A 24,118-nucleotide genomic window follows, 5' to 3' on the forward strand; every position below is an offset into this window, starting at 1 on the left:
GCTGTGATGCTTTTTAAACATGACTGCTAGGAACACATTTTTCCAAATTCTCTCCCCCTGGATGAACAAGGTTGTTAACACATTACTTCCCAAACCTTTATATTAAATAGGTGACCAGTATTTGCACAATGAAGTAGGCTTCATAGTTTTCTATACATATATATCCATAACTTTTAAAATGCCTAATTCTTACTACTTTACTCTTCTGAGTAACAACAGGAACAGGTATGTTTCTGGTGCCTAGTTTACACCTGGTTCAATATAATGACTCTTTACATTGTAAGCTATAATAGAAACCACACCCATGCTTTTACAACATGTACACCGTAATCATTCTAAAGTCTTTATTGAATAAAATATGTGCTAGTTTCTTTGTTAAAAATAAGATTCAGACATATTGGTCACTTTTGTTCCCAGGGTGTGAATCTCCCAGTCAGACAGCTGCTGTAAAAATCCAGTGTTTGGTCTCATGTTGGGTTTACATTTGAGCATGTACTTCCAGGCATCCTGAAAAATAAATAAATAAATAAATAAATAAACATTATTATATTATATTATTATATTAGATTGTGACATAATTTATTTCCATGAGAAATATTAATGTGATGTCAAATAGGATCAAGCATTACATACCATATATACTGTATTATGTATTGTATATGTGTTTAAGTTATACTGCACAAGTGTAAAACCAACACGTTAGTTTTAATGTCGAAAACGTGGCAAGAAAGCAATGGAGGATGTGGTTAGCTTAGCTTAGCATAAAGACAGGAAACTAACAACTAGCTGGGTTCTGTTCAAAGTTCAAGTACTCCAACTAACTAACTAAACTAGGTTTAGTCTACTATTTGTATGGCACACACTGAGTTCTGCACCTTCTGAAACACAACTGAATGAACCCCACTTACCTCCAGGGTGTATTTATGGTGGTGCATGAGGAAGGCAATGGTTACAGCACTGCAGCGGCTTCTGCCCTGACTGGAAACTATCAAGACACGAGCGCCCGCGTTCATGTGTGAATCTGAAAAAAGAAGACCGTGAACAAAAACCTATTAAGCCAATGCATGTAACAAGAACTCTATATATGACAAATTTAGCAATAAAATAAAATATTTAAATGTTCTGTCTAAAAAATGATTTTGTGAAATAAAATGTAAGTATGACTTACCAATAAAACTACAAATCTTTTCAAAGCTTGAATATAAATTGGACAGCACTGAATCGGCCACAGGGATATAAAGGATGGTCTGGTTTCCCCTTGTGGGGCTACATAAAAAAGAATACAAAAGGAATTCAAAAAAATGCAAGTGGTGATTCATGCTGTTCAGAAATGTCTCTAGTGATACTTCATATATCCAGGTCTGCCTTACTGCAGAGTGTCACTCTGTGAGATGTTGATGATAGCACTGATTTTCAGGTCTTGGAGAATACTGGTGTCCATGTTTTGTTTCTGGTCACCCATATATAACAGTCCTTCTATAATCTCCACTGGATACATCTTGAGGTTTTCCAGCTCCTGGGATTTTGAAAAGATAAATAGAACAGCAATTTATATTGTTTGTCTAGCCCTGTAAGGCTCCACTACCAACCAGGCAAACTGAATAACTGCCCTCTAAGGTTCCCAAAATCTCTCTGTAAGTGCATCCCACTTGGTCTTTGGGAATTGTTTAAGTTAGAAAACATGGTTTAGAGAATTTGTGTCGCTAAAGTTCAACACCAGCAACAGGAAATGCCGAACTACTGTATGGTTTTTGTGATGACTTCAAAAAGATCCTGTGTCGCAGTTTTGTTTCATCACCTCTATGATTCTGCAGGTAGGTTATTTACAGGAAGTGGCTGCAGTTTCATTCATGAACATCTGTACAATCTTGGAACCAGAAGAACATTGTTATTTTAAATATTGTCTCAGTGAGGCAATACATTGTCCAACAGTGTACATTTGTAACTGCTGGAGGAGTTGCTAGTTTTATTGACTTGATTGTTTGATAATCTCAGGTAGTGGTTTCAAATTGATGGGTCAGACCTCTGAATCTGTCTTAGTCTTAATCTGTAAAGTGACTAGTTCCTATAGCTGTAAAGATCTCCTTCTGCAATGTGGTGCAGTAGAAGTATAAAGTAACCTAAACTGTGAAGACACAACCATCTCACAGTACCTCAAAAATGTACTACAGCACAGGGGTAAATGTACTTTTCACTAATATTATTTATGGAATGTTTCTTAACCATTCAGTGTGCGTTATTTTGCCACCCTACACAATCAGTCAATAAAAGGAAATAAAGATAATATTCTTAACATGCTAAACATCACATCAAACCCAAAATGTAGGATATGTAATAGTGTGAGGCTGTGCATTGTTCATAAATAGATAATTCAAAGCAGATGTGTTTGTCTTACTGTGATGGTGTAGATGATTTTTTCTGTCCTTAAGAACGTATACAGAGCTGAGAACCTCTGAAAGCCCCCTCTCACTATGTAGACTGGATAGAGGCTAACTTTAGCCAGGACCTGAGCACATTCAACTGCTCTACCTGCAATAACAGTTAGACACCAAGTGACAAACAACAGTGTGAAGACATTTGCAGCTCAAATACATATTGCAAATAAGAAACAGAACATTGTAGTGTACTTAACAATGCAGCAAACTTATTATTAAGTTATGTAGTCTGATTATTTTGCTTCTATCTTTACCAGATCTGTCTGGAAGTGTAACACCTCAGCCAAATTACCTCGGTTCTCTAAACAGCTAGTGTTGCCGTCATAAACCACCATGTGCTGCATAGTGTCAAACTCCACAGCCTCTGGCAGGATGAACGTGCCCTCTGAATCCTGGAAAGTGTCACTCAGATAGTTTTGACAGCTGAAACACAAACTATACAGTCTATGTGGGAGATAGAAACTAATCACAAAACTGACACACTAATACCATTTTGACATTTTTAGCCGTTATGATGTGACTTGTGTTGTAATCTTGGGTTTCTCGTGCATCTAGAAAAGAGTGATACAATATACAAGTAAGTAACAACTACAGTTAACGTGAATTAAAGCAGGGCAATGAAGCAAATCCAACTCCAAACTCTTACCAACCAAGCAGAGATAGTTGATCTCCGCCAGCCGTGGCGCACAATTGCACTGGTTGAGGAGATTGTAGAGCTCAAATGGCTCACACGTCAAGATTTGAGCCATCACAGGAAGGACAACAAGGTAACAATTAACTAGAAACAAATTTAGTCTAATTAATTTTAAATGAGCTCAAATTATGTAAGGAAGCACACCGGTGTTTAAAGAGCAAGGTTGTTGTAGGGTTACTAGGCAACTCATCGTCTCCCCTCATTGGTAGTTGGTGATGATGTGGATCCTTAAAGTCACAACTATTTATTTGTTCACAGCGTAAATTGAACTTTTTTCTCCACAATTGCACATAGCAAGTTTAGATATATACATAATTAATTTAATGTTTAATTATTTAAATGGAGCTTTGTGTACACTGAAATTAAAATTTCAGTGTACACATGATATTTTAGTTTTTTCCTAAAATCTGTTGAAGAAATTGCACAATTTTAATATTTTGCTGCATCAGATTAAATTGCTATTACGATAATATAAGATAATAAGATAAAATACAGAGGAGCATCTCGAAATCAGGTCTCTCCTTCATTCAGGTGATTTATGCTTTTCTTTCACTTTCACTTTTCATTACAGCTGTGGCCACTGAGGGAATAAATTCCTAAAACAATGGCAGGCCCCTGTGTGTGCAATTATTTTTAGAGCCAGACACCCCAAATGAAAAACAGTTATGTTTTTAAAGTAAAATGAATGCATCTTGTTTTTAAACTATATTTACAATGGTGATTCTCGACTCTCTGGGCCTCGGGCAATGCAAATAATTTTTTACCAAACCTGACCTGTTTTTATTTTGCTCATCTTTTGTTATATTGGACATAAATGAATGAAGAAAAATCAGTATGATGTCGGTCTATGGTTTAATTTGAACGTGAATGAATTGGGACTTATTATAATCTAAGTTTGTTTTGACGTCTTAGTTTGGGCATTTTGTTTGTGAATCAGCTCTTGACTGAGGCCAAGCTCTCTAAGAGGATGAGAAAAAACTGGGAAAAAAGGTAAAAAGAGTTCAAAGAGACATCATTACAGCAGGTGGGAAAACGTCTAATCAGTTGTTCACAGAGACAGAGCAGAAGTTATGACACTTGTACATGTACGTGCGTCTTTGTCTCTTTATGTGTGGCTTTGGTTTATCTGAGCCATGGGTGCAGATGGAGCTGCTCCAGAGTGGGGCGTTGCTCGGGGACTTTGGTTAAACACATTTGCAAGAAATCCTGGCAACCTGAAGAGAAAGAACAAGAAGAAAGTTGAAGGCAGCATTTTAAAGAACTGTGAGATGGTGAACTCTCCCGTCCCCTAATTGTCTTACTTAAAGACAGCTGATTGCTGATTTCCAGCTTATCTCCAAGGAACTTAGTGGTCTCAAATGATTCTTCTGGGTGGAGCATTTCAAACAGGACCACACCGAGCTGCCACACCGTGGTGGGGCCGGCCTTGTAAGAATAACAACTGTACCACTCTGGAGGGACATGAGCAAGGGTACCTAGAACATAAAGAAATAGTAACAAGAAGGTGAGGGTGAGGAGATGGAGAGCCTTTAATTAAAACACATGACATACTAAAATCGTACCGTAGAAAACACGGTAAGATGATGTTTTCTTGAAAAAGCAGCTCAGTCCAAAGTCAATAAGGCGAACACGTGGGACGTCTGCGCCAGTCTGTATCAGGATATTTTCCACCTTGATGTCCCGGTGAAAGATGCACTTATTGTGAAGTTCTACTGCTGCATCAACCAGCTGTTTTAATATGATCTGAGAAGGTGAAAGATAGATGAGAGGCTGAAAGACAAAAGTCCTCTGGATTGGATTCACTTGGATCCTCCTACCTTGGCCTCCTCTTCCTGTAGGGAGCCTCCATTAATCTCTATGTAGTTGAATAGGTCTTCAGAGGGGACGGGTCTCTCTAGCACCAGGATCAGCTCCTGGTCCAGGTCATGCCAGTCCAGTAGGGACACAGGTACTGACGCCCCCACTGATCCAGCCTTTCCACCGGCAAGTTTTAACATAACGGCCACTTCAGCAGAGAGCTCCCTCCCATTTCGATCCTGAACCATCACCACAAAAGGGTAAGAGAGAGACGCTTCTCAGATTATTCCTCAGTGATTAATGTGCGGTTTACTCACCACTACTTTGCAGAACACCTTGTCTTTTGGAATGTGTTTGATAGCTACCTATAACACACAAACAGAACTTTAGTTAGCGTTTTCAGATCAGATTGTCTGTGAATGTGTTTGTGTTTAAAAACGTGTGTAACTCTTACTGGTAAATTATCGGCATTGCGATAACCAGCAAACACACATCCACACCCTCCTTTGCCGAGCTGATTCTGCTGTGTGTACTTGGCCTTAAATTCAGCTAAGTAGACAAACACCCGTGTTTTTTTGTTTTACTAATATTGTGAGCAGCATCAATCACTTTTAGCTATACTATACTATTACTTACATTAATCACAACCTTCTTACCTGTTTGAGCACATACTGACAGGTCCTCTTTCTGGTCTCGGCTCCTCTCCTTTTTCCTGCTTGGCCCTTCTCCATAAGTGCTGGCCTTCCTCTTACTACTTCCCTTGCTCACACTGTTTACAGATTTACTGCAGCCTGATTTACAAAAAGACTGTGATTCAGTGTTTTCTAAAATATAAATAACAATAAAGATAACAGTTTTTGCATGGCTATGCTTATTTAAATTTAAATTAAAGGTACAATGGGTAAGAGTTAAAGTTATATATTTGCAGGAATGTAATATATTATTTCAAATTTTGTTTTCATTATTCACCTAAAATGATGACAAATGGAAGACATTTACATACAACCCAAAAGCCCCTTGCTTGGAAAGTGAGGGGTGGCGGGTTGCAACATGGAGTTGAGATGTGGTTAGCCTAACCCAGAATAAGAACTCTTGAGTTCTTGTTGTTTCTTGACATTGTGAACATCAAATTTAATTTCATGTGTGAACACAAAAGTCTCAGAGACAAACATCTCAACATGCCAATACCCAAGTTTTCCGTGCTTTTATTCATGTGAATCGTAAACTGAAAATGATCAGCCCACCTCTGCCAGCGCCCACTGAGGTCAATGCTGACTTCTTGTTATAGCTGTTAAGGTTGAGTCTCCACCTTTTCTTTGTCTTCTCTGACAGCCCCTCTTCATCCTCTCTGCCTTTCTTTTTCTCACTTGTCACCCTGTCTTTTTCACGAGGTTCCGGCACCTCGGAGACCTTTCCCTTTTTTTGTACGGTATTTTTCTCAGGACCGGCCTTCCTCTTAGCACTCCTAGTCCTGCCATCATTTTTTGGCAATGCACTTGTGTGTTGGGATGTGCTGCACACTATGAATGAGAAAAACACAATCGAACAGGCTACAATGGTATGAAATTGTCTTTTTAACCATTTCACAGAAAAACTCAGATTTTGTCTCCTTATCAGGGTGGAAAAAAGGACTCAGCTGCAGGAAAAAGGGGGAAGATATATTGTATCTCCGAGTACTAACACCACTCCATGTTAGGGGAGTCATATGACTCATTAACATGAATGACTTCAGATGTTTGCTTGGATTGCTCACTTACCATAATCTCTTCTAATGCCTGCACTATTGCAAGTCTCGATGCTTCTTGCAGAAGAAGCTTTGTCCATGACGATCAAGTTAGAAATGTAACATCCATAAACAAATGACTGTATAACCAACACATGTATGTTCAGAGGAGTCTCCTGGTGTGTTCTAAAGGTTTAGTGACTAGAACTCAATAACGATGACAACTGTCAAGAGTTTTATCCAGTGACATCACAATGAAACAATCTAAATTATGCAAATTAATGTAAAAAATCCTAGAATAATACATTTTCTTGATATCAGCTCTGTGTCATTCACTTGCTGACAGGTGACTTGTCAACTTTCTGTCCTTTCTTCTAGAAAGAGAGAGCATCACAGTGATTAAACAGGTGAACAATCATTCATTCATTTTTCCAACTGCTTGTCCTTTTGAATGTTGCAGGAAGTAATGGAACTTATGCAGACACTTGGAGAACATGCAAACTGCAGACAAAAAAGCACCCGGATCATTCTTGCTGTGAGGTGACAGTGCTAACAGATGAACAATAGTTGCAATTTGATTTATTCCAAATGACATGGTCAATGCCATCAGTGGATTCATTTAATTTGATTTCAGACATGCACATACAGTATTGCATAATCTTAAACTTTTTTGTCTTTGAATCCTCAACATGTGAACACTGCAAAAGTGTTTATAGACTATTTTGTTTCGCACCAAAATCTCTTGCAGTGCATTAGCCACATGAAAACATTTCTCTCACATTTTGCAGTCTGATGCAGGCGTAAAAGTCTACTTAGAAAGAGGATTGGATAGATGACTGAATACAAACATAAGGATATCTAAGCTCCCTGATTTATGAAGAAACAAATATCTGTAAAGAAATCTTGGAGCAACATCATCTTGGAAGTTTGATCACCCAGACTTGCTGCTGAACTTGCTGTGCTAATTGTGTCATATTTATAACAAAAACAAATCTGTTTCAGTTGAAACGGAAACAGAAGCAGCAATATGCACAATTCTAAGTACAGGGTCTTTTATACTGCTAAATAATGTTTATAATGTTGGCTGAATGTATTTCGGTTCACCTAGTTTATTTATAGAACACTTTGTGCTTTATTGTGCTCACTGTTTCGGAGGTTCATTGACCACAAAGTGTTAGCTACCTTCCGTTTTGAAAGCAAATCGATCAGCATGTGTATATTTATATGAAATGCATGCCTTCATATAAGCTAATTATAACTATAACTATAACAGAACAAAAAATACAGAATGCACTAAAACTGCAGCATTTGTCACAAACCTGTTCATCAACTATATTTCATTGTCCATAATGCTGATGCAAAACTTTAACACCGATGTTTAACATGCATTTCATTTAGGCAAAAAGCTTGAGTGAAAGTTTGGTATAGTCCGTAACCATATGGCAGCAAACAAGCACAGCAACTGGCTGCTTTAAGTATTGAGAAAAATGATGGGTACTGACAGGTGGACAAGGTCAGGCGATTAGGAACGAAGGGAAGCTGATTAAAGGATGGCAGAACAGACAGAAAGGCTAAAACAACAGTCAGCTAATGGCTTTATAATGCTTTTTGAAGAGATCAGCTTTATAAAGAATAAAAGAACAATCTTCATTCATGATGATCCTTTGCCAAACATCGTTTATTAAAATATTAAATTAAAGGATACTGAGCCACCTCATTTCTTTAATAAAAAAAGAACATTTCTGCACATTAAAGTTCATAATTTCACAACAAACACTCTCAACTCTTTTTTTAATATGTCACACCATAACTTAATCATTTCTAAGTGCAGTAAATCCACTTCCTGACAGAAGCATTTGACTTTCTAAAGAGGGGAAACTGAAAATGATTTTCCATCTGCCACTGCAGGAAACCTTAAAAGCTTTAGCGCTGTTTCATCCAGATGAAGAAAGTCTCTTTTACCACGTCACCCCAAGCAATCAAGAACATATCCAGTGCAATCCAGCTGATAGGCATACAGTGTAAAATGTCATGTAGAGGGTGTTAAACACTGTAAGTACTGACTATGTCTGTAGGATCCAAAACTCCAAAGAGGAAAAAATAAAAAAATAAAAAAATCCTTCAATACAGTAGAGGGAAAGTAGGTCACGGTGAGCTATTGAAAAACTGTCTAATAAAAGGTTAGTGTGCTGCAGGCCTCTGACTCACTCCTTTGAGCCCACTTCAGAGCTCACTTCCCTCAGCAGGGCAGTAATTGATCCATCTTGAATGGGAATTATAGAGGGAAATAATCATTTAAGCAGATGGTGCCTCCTAAGTGCAATAGATCGCAAAGGTAATGACCATTATCAGATCTCTGTCATGGAAAATCCTTTGTGGGTGACATTTACATACAATATGCCCACATGGAAAATACAGTGATATACTAATAGGCTACTTATATTTTTCACTTTTCACTTTCATGCCTTTAAATATGCCCTAGATAAGCATATTTTCAGGAAAATGTGTTTTGATATTTTAGCCATTTTCTACAGCACGGAAAACAAATCTACGTTTTTTCCCTTCACACCTTTCTATGAGACATCTATTGATCTATGACTATCAGACATCAAAACAGTCTGTCTCCTGTGGAGACTCAATGTTTTCCTTGTCTTTCACAACAAATTCAAACTTTCCACATAGCCCTTGACCTCTAAATGTCACACACAGAGTTTTCTTTTCTTTTGTAACCTCTTTGTTTGTTACATCCTCTGTAAGAAAAGGTACAGTTGCTCAGTGTTAGGAGGTACCTTGTTTGCATCAAAGAGGAAGTTGCTCAATGGCGTGTATCTTACTGAATATTGAAAATGAAATTGTTTTAATTCTTGCAGACACAGTACTAGACAACAGCTCTACTTATTTTCCAGGAGGTCTCTTTAATGTTGTTGATCACTATCATTGTTAAAGCTGTTGTTGAAAAGTTCGGTGCCGCTCTGAGTATCATGTACCTCTGAAAGCTGTGAACATTCAGCCCCACTGCCATCGTCTTGTCTATCTTTCCTTTCCTCGCTCTCTTGTTCTCCTCTCCATTTTCTACTTCCCACATCGTTTCGTCTTATTTCTTCCCAACCCTCATTCTCCCTCTCCATGTTTGCACTCTTTTCTCTTTCCATCTCCTCTGCCTCTTGGGCTATCTGTTGACTGTTCAGGTAGATGCTGCTGTGTGAAACCATGGTGCTTGTGTCTCTTGAAGGAAGGCAATCGTCAATGTCTTCTTCCACTTCTAAGAAATCGTTTTGGTGAATTGGCAGCTGGTCTTGAAAGGTGTTTCGTCCCTGAGGCTGGCCTTGCTGATGGCGATGCTTCTTGCGTTTCTTTGCCAACTTCAGATCCAGCGAGGCATAATTCAGGTCAGGCTCTGGGGGCTGATTTCAGATAGTGGAGATAAAATCACTTGTTAAAACATACATTTTTTGTGTTAATGTTTGTTCTTGTTGTGTTATTTTCATTTTTGCACGGAAAGACTGTGGCTCTATGTGCCAATTAATACCATAAGATAGATCTAGCATGTTCTGTACACCTAGTTTATTTATAGAACAGTTTGTACTTAATTGTGTTCATTGGTTCACAGCTTCATTGACCACAGTGTGTCTATGGTGTTAGCTACCTTCCGTTTTGAAAGCAAATCAGTCAGCATGGGTTAAATTGCTCTGCATTTGTATTTTTTTCACAAATGCGTGCCGTCATAAAGCTTAATCAGATTCAGTACACAATATTATCAGACAATAAGTCGCAAACCGGTTTTTACTTGTTTCACTTAAGTATTTGCTATACTTTCTACATTTCATACCAAAGCTTTAATAATGATGTTGAAAAATGCAATTCAAGCAAATGCACATTTGAAAAGTCATTTATAATTTGTAAAAATGAATCAACCTCGCACCAGAAGAATAACGAATAACTGTTTTCTCCAACACGCCACAATGCTGTCAGGCCCCATACTATTTAATAGATGTTAAATAACAAACAATAAACAGCACATAAACTACGTGGAAACACGTGTTAGGACTTCATCCATGGAAACTAACTTGCAGAGAACTGTAATGAAATCAAGAAATTTCAGCACTTACCTTCATGTGATCTCTTGTTTGTTGCTTGTTCATCATCTCATAGCAAACATCTAAAGAAATTGAACAAACGGAAGACATAGTTTAAGTAAGAGAAAAACGTTTTTGTCTAGGCTCTTTTACTGAAATAAATATTAGGGATTTCGAGCAATTTAAACACAGAGCGATAATTAAATCTGTATTTGCTTTCCTAATAGAATTTGTTTAGACAATTTGAATGTTTCTAAATTTTGAATGCACCGCATTTTCAAAAATACAACATAATGCACCGAGAAAAATACGTAAAGTCATTGTTTTTTGCAAACGGTGACAAAATGCAGGCCTGCGCTCACCTCTTCTGTCTATGGTGATGTTACCATAGATTGGATTTTCCTGCTGCTCTTGATGATTGTGGGGATTTTCCTGTTGCTCGTGGTGATTGAGATCATGAAAATAATGCCCTTCTTCCTGTGTCAGGCTTCAATAAGATACAAAGGAAAAAATTAACAGTTTCTCCAATAAGATGTAATTTAAATGTGAAAATAAGAGTGTAAAAGGGAAAATTTGAATATCTTTATTACTAAACTGCAAATTAAGATCCATTACAAAGAATAATAATGAGCTGGTTCAGTATGTCTGCAACTGTATACAAAACATAACACAACACAAAAAAATTCAAACATACCCTTCTCCTTCGTAATTGTGTGAGGAGCAGCAGTTCTCTGTGTCTGTATGAACAAGACATTGAGGAATTGATTTAATGCCCTGTTGTGGAATTTGGTGACATAGTTTTAAAACCAAAATAATATGTCAAAAAATGGGACTCAATCGTACCTCTGCACAAAGTGGCTCTTCGTCTGATGCAGAATATGACATTGAGACACATGGAAATCAACAATGCCAGAGATAACAGCACAAGAGCTATTAGTGTAGTACTTTGACAACCTAAAAGACAAAGTACAAAAGTGACTTGATCAGGCAAATATTAGTGTGTTGAGTTTCAGGCTTAAATCAGCCATTATCAGGTATTATTACTAGCATTTTGGAAATTCACTGTGTACTTCTTAATACCATCCAGATTAATTTAAAGTGCAACATCCCATTTGCACTGGTGACAAAAAAACATGCTATTACTAGCTCCTACAATATTTATTGTTATTAACCTGGCCTTTAAGAAACCACTGTGCCATTAAATAATGTTTACGCCTCATGTAGATACTCTTGTAATACTACATGTGTATGTACATGTGCTACTAAGTTTTTCTAAATACATTTTGTAGAAAGCCCCATTTAGCCTTTAAAGCATTTTCCAAAAGGAAATACCTCACCAGTCAGAGTTTACCTAAACAAAACTAATTTCACAGGAAATTCATTCTGCCTACTGTAACCACAGCTTTTTTTGTGAATATGTCATAAGTTTATGTAAATAGAACAAATATTTTGTCGAGAAAAGCCTTTTAGAAATCTAGTGTGCAGCACATGGCATGACAAAGGCACATACACTAACAAAACAATTTTATCTGCGAACACCTAACTACCGATCGAGCACAATACTGTTAAGTACATACACGTTATGATTTCAGTGGATGCTGTAATCTTTTTTTTCACCTTTTGTTTTTCCACATTTGTGACATGTGCTTTACAAAGGCTACAGCTTTTACTGTATATGTGACATTTTGCGATACATTTTGTTATATATACAGTGTGATGATGTGTTAATGCTTACAAATCAATTTACAGTGAATACATCTTAGGTACAGGTTTCACAATATAAATAAAATTTTAATAAAGTTTTAAAAGATGTTTTGATCCTACCGTCCATCATACTCCAGCCGTCATGAACAAAACAGATTGTGTGAATGGCACGATAGCTTCCAGGCTACAGGGCATCACCGTCAGTGAGGTGTGCTATACTAGTCTATTTTTACTCGTCGTAGTTACTTCTCTCTTATCACGTTGCTTTGAAAACTGGCTGCTCTTCAGTTACAAACAGGAAGCAATGTAACCTCATTCTGAGGCACCCAGGCTCACTACCATTGTGAAACACAGTACAATGTCAAATAGATCATAATATTGCACCATATTACAGTTTATACAAAACAGTGGCTTCTAAAGAAATGTTAGCAACTTTAATATTGTTGTTAACATTGCACTTTTTATAAATAAATCAAGATAGATGTTTTAATTCAGGTTTATTCCTTTTTCTAGTTCATTATTTTCTATTATTTCAAGTTGGAGTTTCAAGCCTAAACTTAATGAGCTTGACTCTGGCCCTGAAACAGTGCTTAACATAATATAAATAGTTAAACATATAGGGGCAACCTTATTAGCTTTCATACAGCAATTGAGTCTCTACCGTGAAGAAGAGGCACACATATCTATACTTTTAGTTTTTCTTTGCACAGCCCAATAAACATCGGTACATTGTATGTGTTGTCTGTGCGCACAAAGCATCTGTGGATGAGCTGTGGATATCAAGATTTTATACACTGCAAACACTGCGTACATTGTGGTTTTGCTGCTACTGTGGTTGGAAAATGAGAAGAAAAAAAATTGCAGTTGTGGAAGGTGTTTTGGTATAGCTAAGAAAGTGTGTCTGTGTGTGCATAGTACATGAACAAAATGTTACAGAGAAGCCAAATAAAACAGGGTCCACTTTATTTGGTCTGCAAAACAAAAATCAAAAGTAAATTAAAAGGAATGAGGAATTACCAGAGCAGCAACAAAAAATAAAACCAACAAATTCACAAAAATGTAAAATGCTATATTGTTAATGTGCCCAACATCCACTTCTTACAGTGTGTGTGTATTAAAGCATCCAGTGGTTTATATTTAAATACGTTAGCCTTTGTGGTTTGTGGTTTAAGCCCCACTTTGTAAGCTCAAGTGTCACTCTGTGGTACCTGTGGACAACACGGCCTTTGATTTGAAGCATCCAATCAAATGCAGCTTTAGAACTAAACAGCTACGTTAAAGGAAGTCACTGGGCATCTGGGCAGGAAATCCTAATTCACAGGTTTAACAGATGAAAGCTCGAACTTTAGGTTAAAGCAGTGGAAACCAGCCACAGAGATCTTGTACAGTGATATAATACACAAATACAGTATAATGCACAGTTAATTTACAGTATGATGTCATAATCACGTCATAACAGAAAAAAACAAGTACTTTTGTTTTAATAGTTCAGAGTCAATACATGGTCAAATAAAACAATCCTCAACAAACAACAACAAACAAACAAACACAAAAACCAAACATATTTTTACTGTAAGTAACAAGCAAACAAGAAAAACACGTTATACACAATAGCACTGACCTCACCTTTATGTGCCTGACTCACATTTGCACCTTTTCATATGGTAACTGCAGGTTGAAACCGACCACAACTGAACGTCATACATGTTGTAATCCTGCATGTGGGAGTCCAAGACCAGATCCAGATACCGCTATCCTAACCATTACTGCATGTGTGTACTGAAATTGATCAGCTGTTGCTGCGTAATATATTACAAAAACAGCTATATCATATCATAAGTTCTGTTACTGAGTTACACCTTGAAATGGGGAACGATTTTGCTGAAATCTCACTGTGTCTTGCAGTTGTGTATTTGACTGGAGGAGGAGGGGGTTTGAATGGTGGTGGCAGATCCATCCTACAGCGAGAGAGAGAGAGACAATGAGAGCACAGATATTGATTTAGAGATGTTGCTTGAAATTTAGCAGCATTTAGATCTTAGTTCTTCGTGTCTAATTATCCGAAAACAAGAGAGATATAAATACTGTTTGAGTTTTGCCAGAGCACGTACCAAAAGCAAGCAGCATTTTACCTCTTTTTTATTATGTGTCTCCTGTAGAGCTCGCCAACAACAACGATCAATACCAGCACTGGAACGATTATTAACACCAACAGATGACTCCGTTTGTTATCTAAGATTCACATTCAGGAGGAGAAAAGATAATTTTGGAGTACAGCAACAGCTACAGACGTATTTCAAAGATATTGATCCGTTTTCTCTGGTAAAATCCAGATAACTCCAATGCATATTGATGATAGATGTAAAACTACACTGTGAAACTTTTTGCCTTGAGGCTGAAAAGTGTGTCTTGCACTTCTCTCTCACAGCTGGTCGTACACCCTGGAAGCTCACCGTCCTGTTAATGAGTCTGCTACAGTGAAAAGGCCCCTAGCCCGAGGCTGATTTTTGTAAAGCATGCATATGTTACAGAGAATCAAGTGGTAATTAACAGTACCAGTAATTCATATTCATCTGTGGTGTTTGTTGCTGTTGCCTGCATTTAACATTTGTAATGATTTGCCACCAGAGCTTTACTGAAATCAAGCAAACACGACAAAGCATCTCAGATGGAACAAATACTGTTTATAGATTCTGTCCTTGAAATGTTTCAAACCTGTGTGGAAAGGAAGCAGCAGCATCATTATCATGCAATCATCGATTATTTGTAAAATATTAAGTAATATTAGGTATTACCTTCAACTACCACTCCATTTTTAGTTTTCAGGTTTGCAGAAGATTTTCCACAATTTTCTGTAAGGTTGACCGAGCTGCTGGACTCCTCTGGTGTCAGTGAAACATTGCCTGCACTCGGTCGATGTGTTGTGGACTCATTCGTCGTCTCATCATTGTCCGTTTCCTGTGTTGGGCTGAACACCGCACTACTATTACTTAATGTAGAAGAGTTGAGAGAGTGATAGGGGTCAGTGTGCTCGGCAGTGGATGATGTGACACTGATGTGTGTATCATCTGTAAAAGTGGTTTTACGCTCCTCAGCTGTGAATGTAACATTGCTGGGGTTTGTAGTACGATCGGCTACATCAGTGCCCTTTGTTACGGTCAAAGTTACACTGGTATCAGTGGATGGTAGATGAGTAGTAGGTGATGTGGTGAGGCTGTTGTCTGTTGAGTGGATCAGACCCTCACTGGTAACATTAGGCTGTGGCACCGCTGTCACAAGACCTGAAAGTAGAAATACAATGAAGTTAGGTAAATGGAGAAGGATGGTAAAAAAGTTGTCAGTAATAATGTACTGGCTTGATGCAGTGAGCAGGAACTGTAGGTAATGCACTACAAAACTTTAGAATACCCAGTTCACAGTTAGGCATCATTAAAACATCGCAAGGGTTGGCATTGAATAACACTGTGTAAAATAAGGCAAAGAGCACATCCAACAACCTGGGCTGTGGCAAAGGTGTGGGCATGGATTGCAAATCTAGCAGTGTGTGTAAGGTGTATTTTCCTACTATGTGTGTTCCGATGTATAAAAACATTAACACTGTCTTCTCAGTGTTTCTTTTACACTTTCGTTCAGGCTGTACTACTCCTATCCGTCCAACAGACTGTGCTCTCACCCCATGTCACGAATGTAGAGATGTTGTTGAGACTCCACTTATGGCAGATTGTTTATGAGGTTTGGTAGATAGAAGAAAAGAAGAACAGGAAGTGACTTCTGACGTCTGTGTGGTTTATTTGTCTTTTGTTACATATTCCAATTCTCATAAGACATATGTATACAGGATGAGAAAGCAGACAACCAGGAATTATTTTCCTACTTGAGCACAGCCCACTCGCAGCTCTATGCCAAGCAAGGTCACCAGTGTGGGGAGCCTGAAATGCAGTTTGGTTATTTTGTAATTTAAAACTGTGAATACTATTTTAATTCAGCTTAGTTCAATATTCATCTTAATCCCATGAGGCAATTGGTTTGCAGCAAATAATTGAGAGGTTTTATTAAGTTGTGTAGTTCTCAATTTATTCACACTTTCTCATCACATGGCTGGCAGCTTCAAAATCCTTTGAATCTCTCGCGTTCCTTTCAGCTAATTAAAAATTAAAATTGAGTGAGCTACAGTATAATAACAAAAGTCAAGTATCAGTGCTCCGGTCCACTGTAGTTTATTAAGTCATTCAGTCTCTTGGGCCTTTTGCTAGATTGTTAATCCAGCCCTGAGGAAATGCTGAAATTGACTATGACACAAAGAGAGAAATAGCAGCAAAGAGATTAATAAGCTCACCTGTGCTTAAACTTGTGGTGACTGTTAGCACGGTGATATTAAACTCTTTATGCATAGTTTTAGTTCCTGTATTGACAGTCAGTGTGTAAACTCCAGCATGGGCATCAGTCACCTTCCAGAGCTCCAGAGATTCTGTTTTTGACACCAGATTCTTGTTCTGGGGCAAAATAAGATGCAGCACAAACATGCATTTTGTTTATTTATAATGCACTGTAGAACTGAATGTGAATGAATTAAGTAAAATTCACTAGAATGGCAAAACATTGATTGATTAATAGTTTTTTTGTTACCTTGGTCCACCTGTACTGAGCATTAGGAAAGGTTCTGCAATGAATTGTGACATTTTCTCCACTTTGGGCCTCAACAGTGCTATTCACATCACATGTTAATTCATCAGCTTCTAATTGAAAGAACAAAATTATAATCAGTGCTTGACAACAAAACCTTGGAAATCATTTGCATGTGTGAAATGAAGATGATATCCACTACAGAATACTGGCTACTGTGGTTTCAGATGCAACACAAGTGCACGTAGTGCAAAAACCCCCCTCTGCAACAGTCGTTTTCAGCTTAATAGAACATGACTGTACTGTACGTGACTGTTAAAGAAAAAAAGCGTTGATGAAAATATGATGATGAAAATAAACGCGTCATGGCGAACGTTATGTGTTGTTGTAGTCATTACATATGTTTGAAGGAAATAACTTCTGAAAAGATAAGAAAATATATTGCACATCTCTATCTAAGCATTTAATCCTGCTCGGACAGCAGATTCTGGTTGAGGTATGTGGACATGGCTTGGCATGGACTTACCTTTGATTTTTAGCTCTGCTTCACATGTGAGGGAGCCCAGAGGGAAAGATGCTATGCGGCAAATGTAGATGCCACTGTCCCATTTAGTCACAGCAGAAAGTTTTAGAGGGAAGCTGTTTACCTTGCCTGCATCATTCTTCTCAATCACTATAGTGACATTTGGCTGGAATTGATGAAGTCCATAATGTGGGCTATACACAACAAGCTTTGTGTTTTCTTCATTTTTCTTACTCCATTCAATATTGACAATCTCAGCTCCGCCGTTCATAGTACAGGGTAAGGTAACATCCTGGCCCACTACTGCTTCCATGGTTTTGTAATGGGGCATCTCCACATTTGCTGGAAAGCAGGCAAATAAAATCAGAGAATTATAATGAGGCAGCTTGTCGAGTGAAAAGCTAACACACAGTTCAAACCCATAGTGAATATCCTATCTTTACTGTTACAAGCAACACATCATTCAGGATTACCTTGTGTAATAGAGGCGAGGAACAGGAGAGAGAATGCAGTTCCCAGTGTATTTCCAGCCATGTTGGAGCTCCCCAAACTCATTACGATTAATCGGACTGAATCCAGCGAGAGATTCAGAAAAGATAGAAACAATAGACTGTCAAGTGAGGTTAAAGAGTGCGGCATAGACTGTGAGACAGAAACATATCTTTACCGGAAGCTACACAGAAAAGTGAGTCATAGATGAAACTGTGGTGAAAACCACTGGTGCAGAGCGGATATATGCATTAGCTTTTGCAAAAATAATGGCACAGTTTAAAATATTCCTGTAGTCAGGACTTACTAACTACATGCATAACAGGCTTAATTGATTTTAGATAACATCACTGATGATCAAAATTATCCAGGAAAAAGGGAACGCTTAATCATCACAGCATAACACCAAGTTAGTTATTTTTCAGGGATACCAATCTGTCTGTTCAGCATGCACAAGTGGTTTCAAAAAGGTTTCATCTACTTTGCTTATGAACTAGACTAGACCAACATCATGACTTCCAACAGACCACTGGTGTGCAAGTTTCTCACGAAACAGGAACAGACTCCATCATGGTTTCATGAGAACCTGATGTCCTCTAGTACTGTACACCCTGTGCAACATGGAGGTTGACTGGCATTCGACCGAGAACACCAGAACTGGCCAGGTCCGTCACTGGCACCTCGTTCTCTTCACAGATGAGAGCAGATTACGAGTGAGCACATGCGACAGATGTGAAAGAGTCTGGACACCCTGGGGGGAATGTTGTGCTGCCTGTAACATCATCGGGCATGACTGGTGTGGTGGGAGGTCAGTGATGATCTGGGGAGACATATACATGGATATTAATGCCACACTTGTGACTTCAGTCACATTTTATCTATATCCATACATTCCATTATTTATGAACCCAACTGTACATTTCTTCCACCTCCATCTGTTCAACTCAAGCAGAAACTCACTTAAATCAAATAAAGATGATATAAGTGGAAACTCTGCTTAATAGCTTGATAGTATTTGTCCTTCAGATCACAGCGTTGCTTTGTCCTCTGTATTTGTTGGTGATTAGCATCTCAGAACTTAACTATAAGGCTTGACACACTTGCATTGGGATAAAGAGCTCAAAGAAAATACGACATAAATGGTGAGCAATTCTGGCAAATGTCATTTTATTATTCCAATTAAATAATTTGTTTTCCCTATTCTTTAGAGACAAGTAATTTTCAGGACATTATGTCACAACACTGGATTTCTGATGCATAAATTAATTCTTGATGAATCATTTGTCTGCAGCTTTGAAAGAGATGGATTCATATAATCATAGCCAATTGGCACAGACCAGAGGAATAAACTGAATAAACTGTGAAAACGGTTTGAATTGTCTCACCAAAGACCATGCTTTGTGCATATCTAATGGTGAGCCCGTGCGAAGACGAAGCTGATAATGCGGTAAATGCTTTGTAAAATATTCTTTAGGGATTTAAGATATAATTTGTTGATACTGTTTGATGAACGGATGTTTTTTTGCTGCCTAATTTCATTAGCTAATCAAAAAAAACATTGCTGCTAACTGAGCAACTTAAATTTTTTTATCACTCCTTCACAAATTATGAGTTCTTCCCTACCTGTAGACCATGCAGTGCATTCAAATGACAGTTTTACAGACTTTCTGTGTGTGACCTTAATAACTTAAACTGGGCCTCAGATGATCGACTGCTATCCAATGAGAGATCTATCAGCATTCTGTCAGTGCCTTATCAACGTGGAAGGGGACCTTGGTGCATTGTTCCATTTGATAAGAGCAGCATCACTTCCTCAGGGGAGTCATAGAAATCTCAAAGATTTCTGACAGACCATAACATCACTCTGACTACTTCATTCAGAGGTCCAACCAGAGTGGTGATAAGAAAATGTCGGGGATTTGGCTAATAGGCATGATTTTCGACTCTAATTACTGTCTAAAGTTCCAGACAGAAAGGTTCAGTGGGAACTATTCTTATTCATGACTAAACAATAATGGAGAAAATGAATGACTGTTCGTGGCAGTCCCTGCTTTCTGCTTCCTTCAGTGTGATAAGATGAAAAGACAGTGCTGTGACCTGCTGGTGCACCCAGCCCCACCCTCACACTCCAACATTTCCACACTGAGGTCATGCCTGTTCTGAAAGTCTCTAGGGCCACTGGATACCACTGTGACCTACGGCAAATTGCATTCTTTTGCAGCATGTTGCAACAGAAGACTAATTGTCAAGTCTGTAGACTTTTAAATGCTGTATGCTGTATATCTGTGTGTGAGGTAAATCACATTCACTGCTCAGTTTTGCTGTAAACACTGTGTTTTTTCTCTATGTGTGATTTTTAGAGGAGTTGTGTTATTGAAATCTAGATGTGTTGCTATATGAACCACAGCTCACTTTACACATGAAAGCTAGATTCATATATACAAATATACATTTGAGGGCTTTTACACTCCTACAGAACCCTACAGTCACAAGTAGTACACATCATGTGGGAGTCATAAAAGTCTGTACAAAATGTCACTGTGTGACCACCTGACCTGAACACTGAAATCCCGAGAGCCAGGCTGCTAGCATGCATAAAAAACATTTTTTACTTTTAACACTCACATTTTGACCATTGATGGTACACAAGGTTTCAGGGAGAATCATGTTCTGTGAACCATGAGTACTGCTACCACAGTCTGTATGTACCGAGCTTGTATCTTGATGGAGAGGCTGAAAGAAAGGAGGAATGACAGGCAGGCCAAGTTCACTATCCTTAGGCTGCATTGTGAGCAATGATTTAAAAAAAAAAAGCCATGTGGTGAAAAAAACTGCAGGACTGAAGCCAAAACACAAGACTTTGGGGTCTTTTATTTACTGGCTTTATTTTGTAGGAAGGAATCGACCCATCTAGAAAATGACACATTTATAGTGATTTTTTTTTGCACCTCCTTCACCTTTCCTCAATAGTTCCTATTATTTGATAATGATGTGCAACTTCAAACTCTGAACAACAACGTTTTCAAAGTATGAAGTTTTGGAGATTGTTGGGAGAGGGAGTGTGGGTGAGCGAGGGACTGATTGAGACAGTGGAATTTTTTTTTTTTTTTTAACTAGGACACGCAATGAATGGTTTAAGATTGTGAATGCTATTTGGGGGTGTAAGGCACAAAAACATGTATTTCATTTTCCTACACAACATAACCGCCATCAATGGTAAATATATGGTAAATAGATGCATTAGCTATTGATAACATTTAGTACTGTCATGGTATGTGCCACTTAAACACTTCTCTGTTTAACTTTATTTCCTTATGTCTTGGTCAGTTCTAATAAAATCCCTTTTCACTGTGAGCCTGCTTTGTTCTCGTTCACTTGGATCTACTATTTTGTTTGACATCTTGTTATTGTGGTGGGTGACTTTGTTTTAAGCTTCTTATTGAGTAATTTGTGAAAAAAAGCTAAACCTTAAATGGGGCCTTTTCTTTTATCACTGCTGGCTTGTTGAACAAGACTGGCCAGATGTCTATGTACTTCACACGTACAGAATCTGCACCGTCTTTAAATCTCCCCCACTTGAGGATGAACCAGCCTTTTATGCTCTCTTTCTCCCACTCGTCATATTTGCAGTATTTCACTGGAAACTAGTTAAAAGATGAAAGAGAGCTCTCATGGAACTGAAGTAACTCCATTATTGATGGATCATCAGCTGCACAATTTGAGTTGTTTTTGATTTGAGAAGCAGAGGAGAGAAGGGAAAAGTATTGTGGTTGGATCCTGCAACAGGAATAACTCGACAGTTTTACTTTATTAGACAAGAAGAAGCCGAAATATTTGCCAAGAGATGTACATCCTAATAAGAACAATCCCTATATGATGAGCATTATTTATATTAAACTCACCAGTGTCCCATTTTCATGGAGGCAAGTTGAACAAAACAGTGGCTGTCACCATTCTCTCTTTTTACATTTTCCCTGAGTCCATCAGTGGTCCATTGAAAGTTCGCACTCAAAATGACATATTGTCACGTCTCAGGGTCCCAAATCCTTGCTCAGTCTTGGTCCAAACACTGCTCCCGACGGCCAAGGCTCACTCTCTTAGGATCTGAACAAACTGTGGATTCATTTGTTTTTGTGGATGCATGTTAGGTTTCAGCTGCTACATAAATTTCAGGATTCAAAGATGAACTGATTCCGACTGTCTGTGACCTAAACCTGGGCCTCATTCAAAGTTTGAGCCATAAGTGTGCCACATTTCTAGTGCAAACTTCACACTTGTGCACTAGAATCTACACAGCTTTTCAGCATGACAATGTACAGGCACATTTTAGATGGGATAATATGGGCTCTTTCAAGTAAAAGTCATTTGTGTTGAATACCTCTAACTCCGTAATGTTACACCAACAAAACACTCTTGTTTCACTGTTGTTTCACTGGCACATAGTTCATTTTAGCTAACACCAGAACCTCAATACTGTGACCCAGCGCTAGAATTTTGACTCCAGTGAATTTGCTGTGTGACCAGGACTTTTGCTATTGCAAAAATAGATTTTTAATCTGAGCCAGGTTGTCCTGGTAAAAAACTAAAGATTAAATGAAAAACATAATCATAAATCAACACCAGACCTTTGATTTACTTGGAACAAACTGAAAATAAAAAGAAATGGAAGAACTTCGTACCTTAGAAAGAGGTACAGATGGTGACTCAATAAATATATACACAGAATTACAATACTCTGCACAATCTAAGCCCACAATGACCTATAAGGTACTACAAAGTAGTCCAGGAAAACAAAACAATTAACTTTCAGTATGTAAGAAAAGACTCTACAATCTAGTAATCACACAATGCAACTTAAGACGAACAAAATGTGGCCAAGTAATTTGAAGTCAGTTTATGCCCACGTAACTCTGATCCTATAACCAAATTTAGAAATGTAGTATTGTATCAAAGCAAATCAGTGTTATTTAAAAGCCATCAAAATGCCAGCTTAGAGCCGGTAATTCCCAATTATCCCCTGGACATGACTAAAATATTGGTATCAAACAAAGACAGAGAGACATATTTCCCCTTTCTGAGAGGCGTAAAAATCTTAATTCTTTTTATTTCCGCTTGCTTCCTCCAGTGGGCGAGGCTTTTTGCTGCCACATACATTAGAACTGATCCCTCTCACATCACAAATACGCTTGGCAAATTTGTTGTACTTTTACTTAGTTAGTATCACAACTTATTTAGATTATGACTGCAATCGAAAGAAAGTGCAAGTTGTCTTAGGGTTTCTTGCTGGACTGAAAGCCCCCTTGTTCCCCTTGTCCCCCTTGTTCCCCTTGTGCCCACCGTGTTTCTTCTTAGTTAGAGTTCTTGAGGTAGAGGTAAGTTCCTGTTAGTACCAGTCTGCTATTATTGTGCATCCATTCAATAACCCAAACAATTGATTGAGTTCTGCTAGAAAAATTAGCTTGATGAAAATTAGAAAGTCAGAAGTGACCACAGATACAGTTCTGTACATATGTTTTTAAGTACATAAAGCACTAAAATACTTAAATTGGTAAACATCATATTTAATGTGAAGCCTTGGGTAGAAAAACAACACTATTTCTGTGCTTGCAGCAACAACATCTCAGTGTTTCCATGGGAGTGTGCTTGTCTTTGTGCTGTTACATGGTACAGGAGTGGCTAAGGAGAGTACTGTGTACTAACAGCAGGCTACTTGTGCACAATACACACGTTTCTCAACAGTGTTATTAGAGAAATGTTTTAACTTAAAGCTATTATTTTTGTAATGTTGTTGTATTCTGGGTATAAAGTGTTGCTGCTCAACTCTGCTCAGTTATTGCAGTATTCTGCTGTTGCTAATGGTACTACACACTGAATAACTGGGGCACATCAAGAGACAATCAAATATCACCAGCACACAGTGGGAGTGCCAATGTGGCCGTACAAATACAGCCTCTTGATTAGTTCGGCTTGGAAGAAAAAAAATGTTGAATACTTGTTTACGTCTCCACTGCCCCCAAAAACACGCTGAAACACACACAGAAGTACGCAGACATA

The 24,118-nt window shown here is 38.1% G+C and overlaps 4 protein-coding genes across 4 annotated transcripts; all 4 read right to left on the reverse strand.

Moving 5' to 3' along the window:
- Nucleotides 1-346: 346 nt before the first annotated feature.
- Nucleotides 347-3,263, reverse strand: styxl1 (serine/threonine/tyrosine interacting-like 1). The gene is made up of 8 exons (XM_026372552.1): nucleotides 3,082-3,263; nucleotides 2,925-2,986; nucleotides 2,728-2,827; nucleotides 2,396-2,529; nucleotides 1,371-1,516; nucleotides 1,169-1,266; nucleotides 909-1,021; nucleotides 347-507 (listed from the first exon to the last, which is right to left on the reverse strand). Exons 1-8 carry the CDS (start codon nucleotides 3,182-3,184, stop codon nucleotides 376-378), a joined length of 888 nt encoding a protein of 295 aa, XP_026228337.1. The 5' UTR covers nucleotides 3,185-3,263; the 3' UTR covers nucleotides 347-375.
- A 988-nt stretch (nucleotides 3,264-4,251) lies between these two features.
- On the reverse strand, nucleotides 4,252-6,750 carry LOC113171021 (serine/threonine-protein kinase pim-1-like). The gene is made up of 9 exons (XM_026373379.1): nucleotides 6,684-6,750; nucleotides 6,294-6,446; nucleotides 5,595-5,717; nucleotides 5,381-5,475; nucleotides 5,244-5,291; nucleotides 4,947-5,165; nucleotides 4,692-4,872; nucleotides 4,431-4,604; nucleotides 4,252-4,343 (listed from the first exon to the last, which is right to left on the reverse strand). The coding sequence occupies exons 1-9, from the start codon at nucleotides 6,748-6,750 to the stop codon at nucleotides 4,252-4,254; spliced, it is 1,152 nt and encodes a 383-aa protein (XP_026229164.1).
- A 1,573-nt stretch (nucleotides 6,751-8,323) lies between these two features.
- LOC113168866 lies at nucleotides 8,324-12,690 on the reverse strand. The gene is made up of 6 exons (XM_026369914.1): nucleotides 12,550-12,690; nucleotides 11,569-11,679; nucleotides 11,420-11,462; nucleotides 11,088-11,212; nucleotides 10,759-10,808; nucleotides 8,324-10,053 (listed from the first exon to the last, which is right to left on the reverse strand). The coding sequence occupies exons 1-6, from the start codon at nucleotides 12,557-12,559 to the stop codon at nucleotides 9,565-9,567; spliced, it is 828 nt and encodes a 275-aa protein (XP_026225699.1). The 5' UTR covers nucleotides 12,560-12,690; the 3' UTR covers nucleotides 8,324-9,564.
- Nucleotides 12,691-13,370: 680 nt separating this feature from the next.
- Nucleotides 13,371-18,220, reverse strand: si:ch1073-15f19.2 (T-cell surface protein tactile). The gene is made up of 7 exons (XM_026372957.1): nucleotides 18,049-18,220; nucleotides 17,579-17,917; nucleotides 17,056-17,165; nucleotides 16,766-16,922; nucleotides 15,225-15,710; nucleotides 14,562-14,661; nucleotides 13,371-14,387 (listed from the first exon to the last, which is right to left on the reverse strand). Exons 1-7 carry the CDS (start codon nucleotides 18,212-18,214, stop codon nucleotides 14,258-14,260), a joined length of 1,488 nt encoding a protein of 495 aa, XP_026228742.1. The 5' UTR covers nucleotides 18,215-18,220; the 3' UTR covers nucleotides 13,371-14,257.
- Nucleotides 18,221-24,118: the final 5,898 nt, after the last annotated feature.

This window comes from Anabas testudineus, chromosome 14 (assembly GCF_900324465.2).
Source record: "Anabas testudineus chromosome 14, fAnaTes1.2, whole genome shotgun sequence".
Classification (NCBI taxonomy): Eukaryota; Metazoa; Chordata; class Actinopteri; order Anabantiformes; family Anabantidae; genus Anabas; species Anabas testudineus.

Bases quoted from the DNA above. Each gene is read 5' to 3' on its own strand.
- styxl1 (XM_026372552.1), bottom strand. From the start codon at position 3,184: ATGGCTCAAATCTTGACGTGTGAGCCATTTGAGCTCTACAATCTCCTC. The intron at 1,517-2,395 runs GTAAGACAAACA...TCAAAATCCCAG, and splicing joins AAATCATCTACACCATCACA to GAGCTGGAAAACCTCAAGAT. The intron at 508-908 runs GTAAGTGGGGTT...TTTATTTTTCAG, and splicing joins ACCATAAATACACCCTGGAG to GATGCCTGGAAGTACATGCT.
- LOC113171021 (XM_026373379.1), bottom strand. From the start codon at position 6,750: ATGGACAAAGCTTCTTCTGCAAGAAGCATCGAGACTTGCAATAGTGCA. The intron at 5,166-5,243 runs GTGAGTAAACCG...GTGATGGTTCAG, and splicing joins AGGTGTTCTGCAAAGTAGTG to GATCGAAATGGGAGGGAGCT. The intron at 4,344-4,430 runs GTAAGACAATTA...CTTTCTCTTCAG, and splicing joins CAGCAATCAGCTGTCTTTAA to GTTGCCAGGATTTCTTGCAA.
- LOC113168866 (XM_026369914.1), bottom strand. The intron at 11,463-11,568 runs GTACGATTGAGT...TTGTTCATACAG, and splicing joins AAGAGCCACTTTGTGCAGAG to ACACAGAGAACTGCTGCTCC. The intron at 11,213-11,419 runs GTATGTTTGAAT...ATCTTATTGAAG, and splicing joins CACAATTACGAAGGAGAAGG to CCTGACACAGGAAGAAGGGC.
- si:ch1073-15f19.2 (XM_026372957.1), bottom strand. From the start codon at position 18,214: ATGCCGCACTCTTTAACCTCACTTGACAGTCTATTGTTTCTATCTTTT. The intron at 15,711-16,765 runs GTGAGCTTATTA...TTCTACTTTCAG, and splicing joins CACCACAAGTTTAAGCACAG to GTCTTGTGACAGCGGTGCCA. The intron at 14,662-15,224 runs GTAATACCTAAT...TGTGAATCTTAG, and splicing joins AAATGGAGTGGTAGTTGAAG to ATAACAAACGGAGTCATCTG.